The following is a 16364-nucleotide window of genomic DNA, read 5'->3' as shown; positions in this document are numbered from 1 at the left end:
GTATAAAATATTTTAGATTATATATTTATAATTTTTTTATATTCACCTCATATTTTATTTTGTATTTTTCATTTAATTATATTATTTATCATACGCATCACTTTTTAAATTTTTTTCCTTTCACAGACTATATTGTGAAACACTTTTTTTTATTTTTAAAAAAGAACATTATCTGCTTAGAAATCAAGCAGTGTTTGCAATGGACGAAGTTAAAAGTCTACCCTGGGCCATTCAATCCTTCTTTCAAAAAAAAAAAAAAAAACTCTTATTGTGCAAATGAAGATTGAATAAAGTAATGCATTTGCTCACAATGCAAAGTACGATATAAAATTATTTCTTGTGACTTGTGACTTGTGAGGTTTTTGTCGTTGACGAAAATATGTTATCGGATGCGTTTTATATACAATGATAAACAGTGTGTTTTTGATATCCGAGAATCAATTATATCTTCTAAAATCATGGTGATACTTTGAAAAGGTGGACTTAAAATTTTGTTACTTTGCCTTTATCCTAAAATCTTACCATGTAGATAATCCAAACACACAAAATCCCATGTCTAGAGCCAACTTGAGTTTTTTTAAACCATGATATTTTCAGTTAAAAATTAAAGATTAATCACTCAAAGTATTAATATTCATAATTTAAAAGATTAACCTTTCATAATAAATATTTTTCTATATATACCGACCAGAATCAAACTCTAATCATATAAGAGATAATGTCATTTTACAATCACATCACACTTTCTTTGTACTTAATTGAGCTTACTTGTGTTAACATTACAAGTGCAAAACATGAAATTGAATATTAAATTAGGGATTAAGGAAATCTAAAAAAAATTATTTACAAGATTAAGGAAAGGTTTAAAAGAATTTCTTAAAACTTATTTTGACTTATGAAAATAAATTATGACATTATAATTTTTTAACATTTAAACAATTTTTATTTATTAAAATGAGCTTCTTTTAATTTATTTAATAAATTTTATAATTAAATTTATAACATAAATAATATATAATGAGCTTATTAAACAAACTGTTTACTCAAATGCATCTTAAATGACAAAGTGCAGCTCTTACAAGTCTTAGATTTATCCCGTTTGAAGATCCGATGTCACTCTTAAAAGCAAATTAGATATTATTTGATGTGCCTTAGTGCCATACACAGTTATAAGAATAAATGAACAATTACCTTCGTTAATCATGACAGCCGAAAGCGGAAGCTTAAAAAGTTTTCAAGCTCGAGGTCGTGACCATGACGGATGACAAGAAAAGACACACAAAAAAAAAAAAAAAAAAAAAAAAAAAAAAAAAAAAACTCAGATCAGTGTGCATTGGATAATGGTTTTTTCTTTATCATAGATAATATATACATACACATGCAATTCCAATTCAGGATGATTTGAAAAAGGTCATAACGGGAGCTATCCCTCCTCCCGTCCCTCCTAAGTTAAAAATGTGGGATTTCATTTCATCAGAATCTGTTATTATGAAGAAACTAGTATAAAAAAAAATGCATTATTAATGTTAAAAAGAAATTTGTTTTAAGTTTGTCAAATAGCTTCAGAAAAACGTTTGTCAGAAATGTATATAGGACCAAAAAAAGAGAGTATTTTTCGTGGTGTCTCCTATGCAGAATCAGGAAATCAAATACACATGTTAAAATATTGGAGCCAATAGAAAACTATTCAGATACCTTGAGAATATGTATACCAAAATTTTGGCGACTTGAAAGCCAGCCCAATTGGGAAATGGGAATAATGAGTGCAAGTGTAACAAATACGTGCCAAAATGTTGATTTCAAACCGATCAAAACGTGGCATGGGAAAGTGATGAATGTAATTTCTATATTTTCTAATCTAAACTGCACTCGTTAGAAGCTCTGTTCTGGTACTATCGGTTCTAGAATCAACATTATTAGCTTTACCATCAGATTTGGATGTTATAACTCCTGCGGTAGTCAATGGGGCATTACTTAAAGATATTAATTTATCGGTTTTTTTTCTACTTGAAGATGATTCAGTGCCCAACAGAATTCGTTTCAGTTGTGACTGCTGACAAACAAGGCGACCTTTGTTCCATCTAGGGAAAGTGAAGGATGATGGGACGTTGTCCTGCAAGAATAAAATCGCAGCCTTTGCGATTGGGAAATCTTGGGCATCTGTGTTTTTCTCCATGTCACCCCGCCTGGTTAAATGACAACATATCAACGTGTTAGATGAAAGAACTAACAAGTGATCAGATGCGAGTCATTTTTAAACCTTTTTTATAACTCCAATGATTTTACACTTAAAGAAAAAAAATAAGATGGAGTTCTTAGAGGCAAAAGCAACTTACACCACGACAACTGTTGCAAGCTCAGGAAGATCATCGCCGGTCAAGCACATTTCCTGCATATTGTTCAGCCAAACTGATAATGCTGTTAATGCACCACCTTCCGACATCCTGCAAGAAAATAAAGCCTTAGATTTCACACAATTCATTAAAGATAAAAATGCATATAGTCTCAACTTTCAATTTCAATGATTATCTCTTGAAAATTGAATAAGGCTTCAATAGTCAAATTTATCTATCTTGTTAGTCATGTCATCTGCACTATCATTCTCACGCTTAAATTTCTTCAACTACCAATTCGTCCATTGGTGCTTTGGAGAAAATTATATTCAAGTACCAAAATCTCCAAATGTTAACCATTCAACATTAAATATAAATTAGCTATGGAAATTAAAAAGGCTAATAGCATAGCCGCCTGAGGGGGTTTTGTATATATTTTCCTTTATTAAATAATAAAAGTTTAAAAAGAATTGATTGCCACTGTACCTGTGTACATCCACAGACCACAAGAGTTTACTTTTACGAAAAAGTTCAGGGAACAGCCCTCGTTTTGATGCTTCATTAAGCACTCTAGCAGCCCTCTCTCTCTGGAACATCCACCAAAGAGCTTCTAACAGTGCATTGTAGAATCTCATTCCCAATCCACATCCTTCAGAATTGAGTTTGTCAAATACGTACTCCACAATCTGCCAATTAGACTCATCATCAAAATCTCCCTTGATCATTTGTCCAATTACTTGATGAATATCCGACACCCTCATCGTGGTCATCTCGTCGATTAAATTATAGGCATCGTTTAACCTGAAACCAACACAAGTTAGGGAGGTAAGCTCAATAAAGCATTAGAAGTAAAATGCAATTAATAGATGATACGGATCAAATCAAAGATTCACGGAGTTTGGCGTTTACTTGACACAAGAATGAGATAGCAAATTGCAAGGAGAAATAAAGAAAAAGATTTTCCCCCATTTTAAATAAAGTGAGAAAGAGTACTACCTAATCAACATACAATTGTGCCAGAAGTTGTTGAAAATTCCATCACATCATTTTTGTTTAGTTAGACATTGAATTATGACTGGCATCCATAACTAATTTATTTACTTATTTTGGTTTAAAAGGAGGTCTATGACCTCCTACGGGGAGGGAGACGATAGGCTAATGTGAAGATAGAGGGCTTGGCTAGGAACTTAGTGCCCGTTCCACTGAGTTAAGGCTCTAAGGCAATTTTATATTTTAAATTGTCAAAATAAATCCTTGCACACTCACTCGCATTACTAGGACAGCATTAATCATTATTCATTAAGGGCATGCTTGTAATTGTTTCTACTGAGGTTATCTTATCATATAAGCACTTTATAAGTTTTTGGTTAAGCTTATAAAAATGACTTCCAACATTCCTATAAGCTTTTAAAGCTTATTTGGATAAGCCTCACCATGAAGCTTATCAAAAATTCAAAATAAGTTTATTAATTAAGTGCTTAATTGAGTTTTTTTTATCCAAATGTCTCCCGAGATGAGTTCAGTGAATACATGCACACTAGAAAATGAGGTCATAACATTTATTAATTTAAAGCTTGAATGCAAAACCATATTTTTGCATGAAGTACCTCAGTACCATCATTTTCAGGGGACCAGCTGCCACAATTTAATTTCAAAATTGCCTATCGGTAAATTACACCATCTATTACTGAGCAAAGTAAAATTCAGTATACAATTCACACCACACTAATAGAACAATTCAAGAAAAGCCCCACACGAAAAGGTGAAAAATGTGAAGATGTTGAATACTAACGTACAAATCACTGCAGAAACATTCGGACTTTGCTATACATAACAAAGCAAAAAGTTAATTGTAGAGGTAGAATGTATGGGTGATGTGGAGGAGAAAGAAGTTACTAAGAAGAAGTTAATTGTATAGGTAACCCCCGTAGTCAGTGTAATAATTAGTTAGTAAATAAGGCATGTTGCCTATAAATAAGGGGTTGAGAGGGAAATTTTATTGTGATTGGAGAAGAAATTCAGATTGGTGAGAAAGAGTCCAGACTTCTCAAAAGTCCTGAAAATCACTTAAAAAATGCACATATATAAAGTGACATCCTTATTAGCCCAGGAATACTTTTCCTTCTATGTGCAACCTAGAAAAATGTAGTGTCTATTTACATAGTACTATTAGATATTATAACTTTCAATAATATCAATATTGATAATTGGATCACAAAATTTGGCAAGTGAAATACTCTTTTCTTTTAATAGAAACCTTTCTTTTAATGATTTTGATCTAGTTATATCAACCAGTTTCAAAGCACCCTCAATCCAGAGGGAGCACACCGTATGGTAAAGAACAGAAGCAAGATTGGCATCATTGGAAGCAAGAACAAAGATTCCCCTGTTCTCAGGTGAGGACACCTATACCTATGGGTGGGCCACCAAAACAAAAAAGATATTTTCAGATTGAAGGAGTACACCAAGAAGAAAGAATACAACTGGTGGAAGCGACTATAGAGGGTTACACATTGAATTGGTTTTAATGGTGAAAATGCAACTCCCCTAAGGCCACATGGGCAGCATTCGAGATTGTTTAAATTAGGTTTTCAACCATCCATGATACAGAACCCTGGTGAAATCTTGTTGGATTTGAAGCAAGAGGCTTCATTCAAGAATACAAGGAACAATTCAAGATATATATTTGACTGCTACTTATGTTAGAGCAATAAATCTAAAAGGGCATTTCATGAAAGGGCTTGAGGAAGAGGTGAGGACAAGACTGAAGCTTCCCTCTAATGGGTCATTACCAGTGATGATGGACTTAGTGCAACTCATAGATGAAGGATCTATGATGCAAGAAGACAGAAGGGAAGATAAATCTTGAAGGAATTGTGAAGTATTAAACTAGAGAAACAAATGGAAGATGCCAATGGGCCAATTAGTGGAGATAAAAATGGAAGGGAAAATAACCCTAGTGAGTGGCTCCATAAACAAGCAGAATTGGGAAGAACAAGTGACAGCAGTGGAAATTAGGGGTTTAATAATCAACCTTCAAGTTCTGCTGTGGAGAGAGATAGGTCATCAACAATGGATAAATTCTGGAACTCATTCATCTTGGTTAAGCTTCCCCTTCCAGAGCCACAATACCTTGGTGCTCTTGGATGGTGGCTGATGCTTTATTGGAGTTAGAGATGAGAATGAAGATTGGTAATACACCTCAATTCCAGAACTGCAACGAGCATAGGGAAAAGGCAAGAGTTTGAGATGAGGAGGAACTATTGGGCCCAACCCAAAGGTAGATCAGGCTAGCGGTGAAAGGAAAGGGAACCCAAGATCCACAACTTCAAATTAGAAACATTGTGGATGAGAGGAAAGGGAAAGGACTTGAATTACAAAAGGCTGGTCAATTTTTTGACCAAATGGACCAGTCCAGGACTGATAAAGCAAATTGGTAAAGGCTAAAATATTGTTCTTATCTAACAATTCTAACTCAGCAGAAGGAAGGAGAGGGAGGACGATGCTAATAATCAGCTGCTTCGACTTGCAATTGTACGATTTGCAATGGGGCAATGAGATCTTAGCACAGTTGCAGAGGCATTAACACTCATGTTTAGGATTTAAGGTTTAGGGTTAACGCTAGGTCAACTTACCAATCCACCATTTTTAATCCACCAATTCGCTAAAGTGGACCAACTTGCCAAGCAAATCCACCATTAAGTGGAGTTGGGTTACATTTTCAACCCATTTTCTTTGGAGGATCAACCCACCCGCTCCATTTCTTTGGTGAGTTAAACTACCCCACTCTACTTTAAGTAGGTTGACCCACTTTGCCACTCTTACAAACGGACATGAAGGAAATAGGTGCCCTTACATTTTTCTCCTCATTACTCCCCCTGTCGGATAATTATCCGTCTTGTATTCATCCCCATATCCGTGTGGGTATCCGTTAAATGGGTACCCACATAATTTTTCAAATATTTGCGGATATAGGTATCTGCAAGTATTTAGTAAAAAAAATATCTTAAAAATATTCAACAAAATATTTTAACCATACATTTTAGTTATTTGAAATAGCTTTGTTTTCTTTTAAAAGTTATAAAAATCTGCGCAAAAAACAGTTTGAAGATTATAACTAAAATTTAAATAAAATTTGCATAAAAAAAGTTTAAAGATTATAAAATTAAAATTTAAATATTCTTCATAATTATACTAATAAAAATAGGTGGATTTAAAACTAAATTTTAAACGTTCAATCATATAAGTTAAAAGTTCAAACAATAATTGTTAAAATAAAATATTTTGATTACACATAAATTAATAAAGTACAATACTTAACTATTATAAGTCCAAAGAAATTTCAAATAAAATCAAATTCATACAAGTTTAAGAAAAATTAAATTCATACAAGTCCAAATAAATTGAATATTAACACATAAGGATATTATGATACCAGTACCCTCTCCTTTAACATGCGGATATAAAAAATATCTGTACCCGTTACCCACAGATACCTATTTACAATATTTATTTTCTACCCGCCACGGATTTTATCCACGGATACCCGCAGGTATAGATATTTTTAACATCCCTTTTGAACCAAAACTATTTCCAGTATTTTGGGGTCACAATGATAGAATAAGAACACTTACGTATTTGTGTTTGACCTAGGAGGAATTAAAGCTAATTTGAGACTACAATGGTAGGGTTGGCTTGGTCACAATGCTTTCAATGGTTGGGACCCTGATGGCACATGGCTTTCAGCTGCCAAAGTCTATTCACCTTGAGAACAAGGTGAAACTTTAGGGTGGAGCAGTCATAGATAATCCCCGTAGTTTGAAGAATTGTAGTTAGTTAGTTGGGGACTGGGATAATTAGAGAAATAAGAAATGTTACCTATAATTAAGTGAAGGGGTTGAGAGGGAGATTTTATCTCGTGATTTGAGAGAAAATTCAGATTATTGTGGGAGAGAGTCCAGGCATCTCGCAAGTCCTGGGGGGAATCATTTGTACTCTTTTCAGTGATTAGAAAATTTTCTTCCTATAATGCTGATCCAGTTTCTATCAGAAGAGGAGCAAATTGTAGCTAAATCAAAATTTAAAAAGATTGTGGGAACAATAAAGAACAATATTAGAAAATATATGCAACTTCAAGACCAAAATTCATAATTTAGCAAAAGTTAAAACTATCCAAACATGTGATTTCGTGTTGGTTGCATGGTCACATGGGCTTAAGGCCTTATGCATTATTCCATTGTTCAAAAAAAGCAAAAAAGTAGTCATGCTTCAATGCTGATAAATGATAATGAACCCAAAAAATCCTTGCACTGATAATTTATTTCATTTTAGCTCAATTTCACAAACAAATAACGCAATGTACCAGAATTGGTGTCATCATTACTAGGCTGTAAGTTTATCCAATATTGAATTCAATTATTTTCAAAATCCTATCAGTTTAATATGCTTGAGATCATTGATTGGTATTTGTAATCACCCAATTATTATAACTTCGAACTTAGATCAGAAAGTAGCACAGCAATAATTTTAAAATAATTAAAAAGAACGCTGCAGTATAATAAAAGAATGCCGACCTGTCATTCTTTGCATAAAGAGCGAGCATCATGCAGTAGCACATGACACTGGGCAGTATTCCTGAAGCTTTTATTTCTTGGAACTGCTCCTCACTCTCGTCAACAAGACCTGCGGAGCAGTATACACTTAACACCTCTTCTAGTGTCAGCTCATTAGGTTCACAATTTTCTTTCTCCATTTCAACATAAGCTTTTACAGCCTCTTCATACTGACCTCCTTGCCTAAAAGCTTCAATCACACCATTGAACGAATGCACATCCCGTTTTAAACCAGCCTCATTCATCCTGAATAAAATTGCTTCCACTTCTTTGTACAATCCCCCCCTTGCAAATGCATGAACGAACGAATTATAGGTCTCAACAGTTGGGCTGCTTCCGACTTCACTCATAGTGTTAAACGCAACAAGAGCCTCTTCATACAGTGAAGCCTGCCCATACGCTTCAATCACCCCAGTATAAGCCTCGGAACTAGGCACTATCCCATTCTCATTCATATGCAGTAAAATTTTCTTGGCATCTTGATAGAGCCCTGCCTTCCCACAAGCAAATATCAAGCCCTCATAAGTCTCCATATTCGGCTCAATATTTTCCTCCACCATGTCATGAAACAAAGTAACCACCTCCTTAAAATACCCTCCCTCCCCAAACACCTGTATGAGAATATTATAAGTACCAGCATCAGGATCCGCATTGCTCACTTTCATCTCAAGAAAAAGATCGCGAACATCGTCATACCTCCCATGCTTCCCATACAAATTCAACAAAACACTATAGGTGGCCGCATTGGGCACACAGCCGGCAGCCTGCATTTGCCGAAACACGCCCATGGCCTCTCTGATGGACCCCAACCCAGCATAAGCCTCTAACAACACATTATAAGAAGTAACATCCGGCAAATTACCCCCGGACTCCATCTCCCTAAGAAGCTCGGAAACCTTCTCAAGCCTATTCAACTTCCCAAATGTCTGAACAAGATAACTATAAGTATTGATATCAGGAACTATCCCACTCTCATTCATGGTCCTAAACACCATCTCAGCCTCATCACCTAATCCCCTATGAGCACACGCACCAAGCAAGGTGTTATAAGTGATAACATCAGGCTGAATCCCTTCATGCCTCATTTCAGCAAACAACCCCAACAACCCCTCCCAATCCAACCCGCCCCTGGCACAAGCATTAATCACAGTGTTGTAAGTCAAAACACTCGGAGCAACCCTCTCCTGCTTCATTCCACTGAGGAGTTCAAGCGAAGTTTGGAAGTGACCGTTGCGGCCGTAGGCGTTGATGATGGCGGTGTAGGCGTAGACGCTGCGAACCACGCCGTTTGCCGGCATTTCGTCGAACACCTCGCGGCACTTGTCGAGAAGGCCCTCTCGGCCCAAGAGAGTTATCATGATGGTGTATATGTGCTCGTTGGGCTTGCACCATAGCTGCCGCTGCATGTACTTGAAGAGGCGCAGCGAGCGCTGCCAATCGCCGCGCTGCGCGAACTCCTTGAAGACCAAAGCGAAGTCGTTTAGGGATAGCTTGTTCTTGAAGGGGTCGAGGCACCGCGCGATGCTGCCACGTGGCGGGAGCGCGGTGAGGCGGTTGATTAGGGTTTCAACATCGTAGCTGTACTTTCCTTTCTCCACCGTCACCGAGGGGTTCACCGGGATGATGTCCTTGGACTTCGCCGCGCGCGCTCGGAGTTGGAGGTGGAGCCGCCGCCTCGGGAAGAGGAGCTGGCGGAGGGTGGTGGTGGTTGCGTTGAGGAGCGCGGGGGGGAATGGCGAAGGGTTGGGCACGGAGAGAGAGGGTGCAGGTGAAAGTAAAAGTGAAAGGGTCATTTTGTGCGACGCGGTCGTTTTGAGGAGTTAGTTGGGGAAACGGTTACGCAGTGGCATGTTGTTGTTGGTGTGGAATGAATGGGAAATGGAGGAGGTGGTGGTGGAAGAAGAGAGTGAGTTGGTAACGGAAGTGAGAAAAGGCCACGTGGTGTTCTTTGTGGATAACGGTCAGAGGTGGTAAAAATGGGGAAGTAATCGGGTTATTTGACCCGAAAACCCGATTATATTCAGCAGTGGAGCCCCGGGTGGAACGGGTTACGAGTTGAAGTGTGGTCCGTTTTGAACTGGGTCTGGAGCGTTTGGCGGTAACGGATTTTCAAACGACATTCAAGCGGGAGAAATGTATCGAAGCTTTCTGCGTTTTTCATACGCTGTGCACCCTTGCAACATTGCGGAAATGGATATCTAAAGGAGATTGAAGTCCAACTAAGAAAGAGAGAAAAAAATTTTGAAACACATAAGATGATAGAAGCACAACTTTAATATCATGATGGATAATGCAAAATAATTAAAGAAAAACATAGATTGAGATTTTAAAAAAAACATGCAGAATAATCAAATTAATCGTTAGATCAAACTAATTCGGGAATGAAATTAATTGTTAGGTCAAATTAATTGTTAGATAAAAGTAATCATTATATGCTAATCAACTCTTGTATTAACATATACGATTATTATGTATAAGTATTTTTAGTTTTTTTAAAATAATATTTTTTTTAAAAAAATAAATTACTTATTTATTTAGTTTTTTTTTATCAATTTCTATACATTAAATATGAATCTCTTGAACAAAAGTGTATTTAAAGACTTTCATTTAATAAAAAGGTTTTTGTAATTTTTTTTATCTAATTTAGTTTTTTTATTATGATTATTTGTGAATTAAATTTTAATATTTTTAAAATAAATTAACAATAAATAAAAATAATATTATTTTATAATATAAATTTTAATGTCTCGACCTTTCTCACATACAGATTCCACATAAAAATTATAAGAGATAACTTAAAAAAATTATTTATTTAAAAGTTAACTTATTTACTAAAAGGTTATTATTTTAGGCTCTTAAAGGGCCACAACTTATCCACACAATAGAATATTATAATTTCTAAAATCACTTTTCTCTCCTATAATTTTTATGTATTTCAACAAAAATATGTATTTTCATCACATGTTTAACAACTTTACAACTTAATCAACTATAACAACATATAATTTTATCAATTATTAACATACAACTTAGGACGACATACATCTTACAACCTAATCAACATCATACTTCAACATTTATCATGTAATTGAATTAATATTTTTCAATTATTAAACAACTTCAAAATGTCACATTTCATCAGTTAACTAATGTCATTCTCTACATGATCGACATTATTGAGATAGGGAGTTTTTTGTCTCGTCTACGTCCGATGCCAATTCACCTATGATTAGCATGGATAAGACAAAAAACTTCTTAGTCTCTCACGCATAGCATGACATAAATCCATGTCCAACCTCGCTTTAGGCAAAGAGCCTATGCATGATTGGCACCCAATGTCACAACACTAGTGTCCGACATTATGTAGATAGAGAATCTTTGTCTTGATTCATATATGTTTTACGCCTTCTCTGTTAGGACCTCACATCACCGAGTTAGAGACATTTCTCTCTCCTCATGTCCAACACCACCAATATTGCATACGACTAGAGTGAGATAGAGAATCTCTGGTTTGAGATATGCTTGGGCCCATGAAGGCACACTCGGCATGATGAGAATTTTCACACTCAACAGAATCTCATTTTTGGCTTAATCCACTCGAAGCTCAACAAAGTCCAACATGCAACCTATGATTCAACAATTATACATCATAAACAACACAAAATCAACTCCATGAGCAACATGCAGCCATTGCATTGCAAGGATTATCAACTTTACATATAAACATCTTAAAACACCCAAAACTCAAGCAACTCAATTCTTCTTCTAAATTTAATCAAAATTAACCAACACATGATGTTTCAACACGACAAACAAGTCATACAACTCAAACACTCATTAATCATAATCCTCCCTTACCTTTAGTTGATCAATCGATAAGAGATGAGGAAGTAGAAAAGAGTTCCATGCAACTCCGATTTGAGATTTTCAACTTTATGAGCTTGAATCTCTGGCTCGGTCAAGTGGATCAACTATAGGAAAGTAAGAAAAAAAGGATTTCAGAATTGAAAATTGGAGAAGATTATTTGAGTTTCGCAAAACTTCACTCCAACTTCTTTTCAAAATTTATTCAAATATGAACTTATGAAATTCACATTTTAAGAAGACTTTGTATATCATTTCTTAAGCTGAACTAACTCAACTCTATTTCAACTATCTCAGGCACCACTTAACTCTCAGGGTCCCCAAACCTCGAAATTTTAAACAACATCAATAACAACACAAAAATATTTTAATCATAAATCACATAATTAAATTAAAACACTTAAAACAATAATATTACATAAACTATTTATCAAAATTTTAAAATATCATTTAGATATTTAAAATATATATTTATATAAATTTTAAATATAATTTATATATTAAACCATAATATGTATTTACATAATATAATTTATTATAAATTTTAATTACACATAATAAATATGCATTTCATCTAATAAAATACTAATCTATAATAATCATATATTGTTCTCGGTTTTTCTTTCTTTGTGATCTTTTTGCCCTTGCTTTTTGACAATCATGGGATTTATAATTAATGATGCTGGAGATGAAGAATATGGTAAAAAGAAAGTAGGGAAAAGTTTAAAATTTGTATACCAGTATTATAAATTTTAAAATTTATTTAATTAATTTCATCAAATATTTGGTCAAGCCATGGATAAATTCCACGAATAAATTGTTTCTATTCGGGTACTAACTTTTATATATGAATAATTATTTAATTTAATTATATGAAATTGTAATTGAAAACAAATTTGATGTTTGAAAAGGGGATGTATGTTTCAGCCGAACACTAGAAAATTATTGTTAAAGATTTTATCGTTTTAATATATATATATATATTGTAATTGAAATTATATGTTTTTTATGATGGCTTTTTTATCTAAAAGAAAATTAATTGGACTTAATACAAGTTGTGAAATATTCGGCCCAACCTCCAAAAAAAAATGTACCAGATTTCATTTTAACTATTATAAAATGAATAAAAAATTCCTCTAAAAAATTAATAAAAAATTTTAAAAAACAATCCTTATATATTAAACACAAATTTCTATTTTATACATGAATATTTTTAGGAATTTTTTTCTTTTATGAGAGACTTTTTAGAAATTTTTTTAACTTCTATCTAATTCAATTTTTATTTATTATAATTATTTATAAATTAAATTTAAATATTTTTAAATTATTAATAAATTAAAATAATATTGCGTTACAATATAAATTATTTATCACAATATAAAATATAATTTATATTTAAAAATATCTATATAAATTGAAATGCTAATACCTTGATAAAGTGAGACTTATTCACATTGTTATTTTTTGTTTTTAAATAAAAAAAAGTCACTAATTTAATTTTATTTTTATTATGGTAATTGTTGTTGATAAAAACAAATATATTTTTTCAAAGCATGACTCTCAACCATTGTATCAAAATAACAATAATTTTAATTTTATTAAATATAAAACTATAGAAATATCGATTCCAACAAACTATAAGTTCCCCCATAAATAAAAATAGATATATCTTTGTTGATGATATTAGATAGATATATTACCATTTTATAACTACTTCTAATCTATTCACTTAAATTTCATTCCCAAACTTCTCTACATTTTTAAGTAAACACCTGTGTCATTTATTTTTATCTTTTTATTACTTTTTTTTAAAATATATAGAGATGTGGAATGTCTCTTTTATGCTAGTATATCTTATGAAAGTAAATAAAACTACTTTTGATGCTAAAAAAATACATTAAAAAAACTTGCTAAATACTAAGATTATGATATTTTTAAATTTTTAATTGGATACAATTTTTCCATAATTTATTTTGTAGAAAGTATCTTTGCAATGTCCTTCTTAATATAAATAATCAAATTATTTGTAATAAATTTATTTTTCATTTTATTACAAAGCCTTGATTTCACAATTTCTATTATTAAAAAAGCATATTTGGTGGAAACAAATAAAATAGGGAGAGTTAATACAAGATGAATTACCCTGAGCAAATGGTAAATTATTAATTTTCTCAAAGATGATAATTCTCTACATAACTCGTAAAGCATTAAAATATCTTCAAATTTAAAATAATTTAATATATCATGCTCATAATGTTGGAATTGAATCATCAAAAGAATCTTCACTTGATTAGTAAAATTCTTTGGATAATATATTAACTAAATGGCATATGTCATCAACTTTGAAGGATTTAAAATCATCCTCAAGACTTAAAATTGGGTTAATAATAAGTAGTTTCGTAGTTAGGTCATAAACCTATTATTCAACTATTTTAATTGAAAATCAATGGCAATTGTAATATGCTATATCTAAAATGATGTTTCATTGTCACAAAAGTGTCTTCATTTTTATGATGAGGCTTGCCTTGAGCTCTTAAACATTGACTATTCAAATAAGAAATATCAATAACATTGCTAACACAAAAAATTGTTGCATTTTCAAGTAATGACTCCCAAACACCATCTCTTGACTTTTGAAGGAATGATTTTTTAGTTGAAACAAGATGCATAACATTTACAATATCTTGAGATTGTGGTTCAAGCTCCACACAAACTATTTGTTATTTTCATAGTGTGTTTCATCAATTGTAAAATGAAAACAAACTCAAATGAAAATTATGTTGAGTATGTTCCTATGCATCACCCCTTTGAGAGTAATTTGCTTCTCCTACAAAAATATTAGTGAGAATAGTGTATGATGCTAAATACATTTATAACAAACTACATATTGAGTGAAAGTGAGAACCCCGTTGAATATCTCTAGCTTTTTGCAAGGTACCAATTGATTTTTTTGTATCTTAATTTCATTATTAGAAATCATAATTGAATTTTCATTTATTGGGTATCTTTAAGTTCATCATGACTTTTATAAGAATTAACAACAATATTTATAATGAATGTCAACTTGAAAAGAATCGATGAACATATTTAACTTCTTTAGATGACGTAACTAAAGTCAATTGTTATTTATGAGTCGTGTAATGAACATAATAAGCATAAGAACATTCTTTGAGAAATAAATATTATAATTCACTATATTCATCACACATACTACTAACACTATCATAACCTTGTCCCCATATATTTTCAACATGGAGATCATGATAGAAAGGGACTAAAAATACCTCTTTTATAAGGATTGAAGTTGTGATATCTTTGACATGTACAATATAAACAAAAAGAAAAACATTGTTGAATGAAACCATCTTCATCAACAAATCTCAAAATAATATCCATTTGCCCTCTCTTTGACTCATCTCAAGCTTCATCAACAAGTAAGCAAATTTTGTCATTAACAATTTTTTTCTAGTTACATTTCATACTTTTGCTAACAATGATTTGTAAAAAATCTCTTTTAAGTTTTTAAGGATTGTGTATATGCCAATTTGTGGAGCATTTTATAAGACATCACTAGCAATTTTATCATTATAAGTTGTTAAAAGCTTTAAAAGCTCAATAAATTTGCCCCCATTTTTAAATTAAGACTTTCATCATTTCCTCTAAAAGCACATGCATCGAAAGATAGCTAAAGAATGATAATTTTTCACTTCTTTTGATGTTTGTTAGTCAAATAACCTTTTAATATGTTGAGATTGGTTCTTGGGATTTTCACAAGATTTTAAAGTCATTCTATGTGATGAATTAGGGTTTTTTCTTCGCATGTCCTAGTAAAGGACAATTTACTCCATCATTGCCTTTTTTTTCATTTGTTAAATCCATAAACTATAAATGCATTTTCACGTCCAATTTCTTTTTTTGGCAAAAAGATAGCATGGTAAACAACAAATAGAATCATTTTTAGGAATGTATTCCAACCAAATACAAACGTGCATCAAATCAAGAAGCTTAGAATCATTGACAATTGTTCCTTTTTCTTTAAAATTTATATTGTATATTCCTTGATTGATATAGACCAACCTTGAGATAAACATACTATATTCCATCTTTTTGATTAAAATGAAACTCTCATACCGTTGAACACAATATAAGATCCAGTTCTATATTAAAACCATCTATTTTTTTTCGTAATTTTAAAAATTAACTCAAATCAGTCGATCAAATTGATTTAATTGAGAATTACTCATGAGGTTGATCTGAACCTTAAGTCGGATTAGTTATGTCCCACCCTATTTTTCAGTTAAACCAACAAATTGCGGGTTGTTTAAGAAATAAATTCATTACTTTTCTTCTATTTAAATGCTTACACCTATCTACTCCACTTTTTAGCTTACACCTTGTCCACTCCACTTTTCTGCTTTCTTTTCATGTGCATATTGCATAGGACAATCAACATTTTGATGTGTGTAGTTGCTTCTTAAAACTCTAAAAAATTTGCTCAATCAAGGAATCAAAACTTGTTACTCTGGACAAATAAAGTGTTCTTTACCATGAAGCC

At 32.6% G+C, this 16364-nt stretch overlaps 1 protein-coding gene across 1 annotated transcript; it reads right to left on the bottom strand.

Annotated features, from left to right (window-relative positions):
• Positions 1–1634: 1634 nt before the first annotated feature.
• Positions 1635–9913, bottom strand: PTAC2 (plastid transcriptionally active 2). Its single transcript, XM_020347892.3, has 4 exons — positions 7907–9913; positions 2820–3134; positions 2337–2444; positions 1635–2186 (listed from the first exon to the last, which is right to left on the bottom strand). Exons 1-4 carry the CDS (start codon positions 9736–9738, stop codon positions 1859–1861), a joined length of 2583 nt encoding a protein of 860 aa, XP_020203481.1. The 5' UTR covers positions 9739–9913; the 3' UTR covers positions 1635–1858.
• Positions 9914–16364: the final 6451 nt, after the last annotated feature.

The sequence above is a fragment of the Cajanus cajan genome, chromosome 5 (genome assembly GCF_000230855.2).
Source record: "Cajanus cajan strain Asha chromosome 5, NIPB_CcT2T_4, whole genome shotgun sequence".
Classification (NCBI taxonomy): domain Eukaryota; kingdom Viridiplantae; phylum Streptophyta; class Magnoliopsida; order Fabales; family Fabaceae; genus Cajanus; species Cajanus cajan.
Note: the sequence above shows the minus strand (reverse complement) of the source record. Positions and strands in the feature narration are given on the sequence as shown.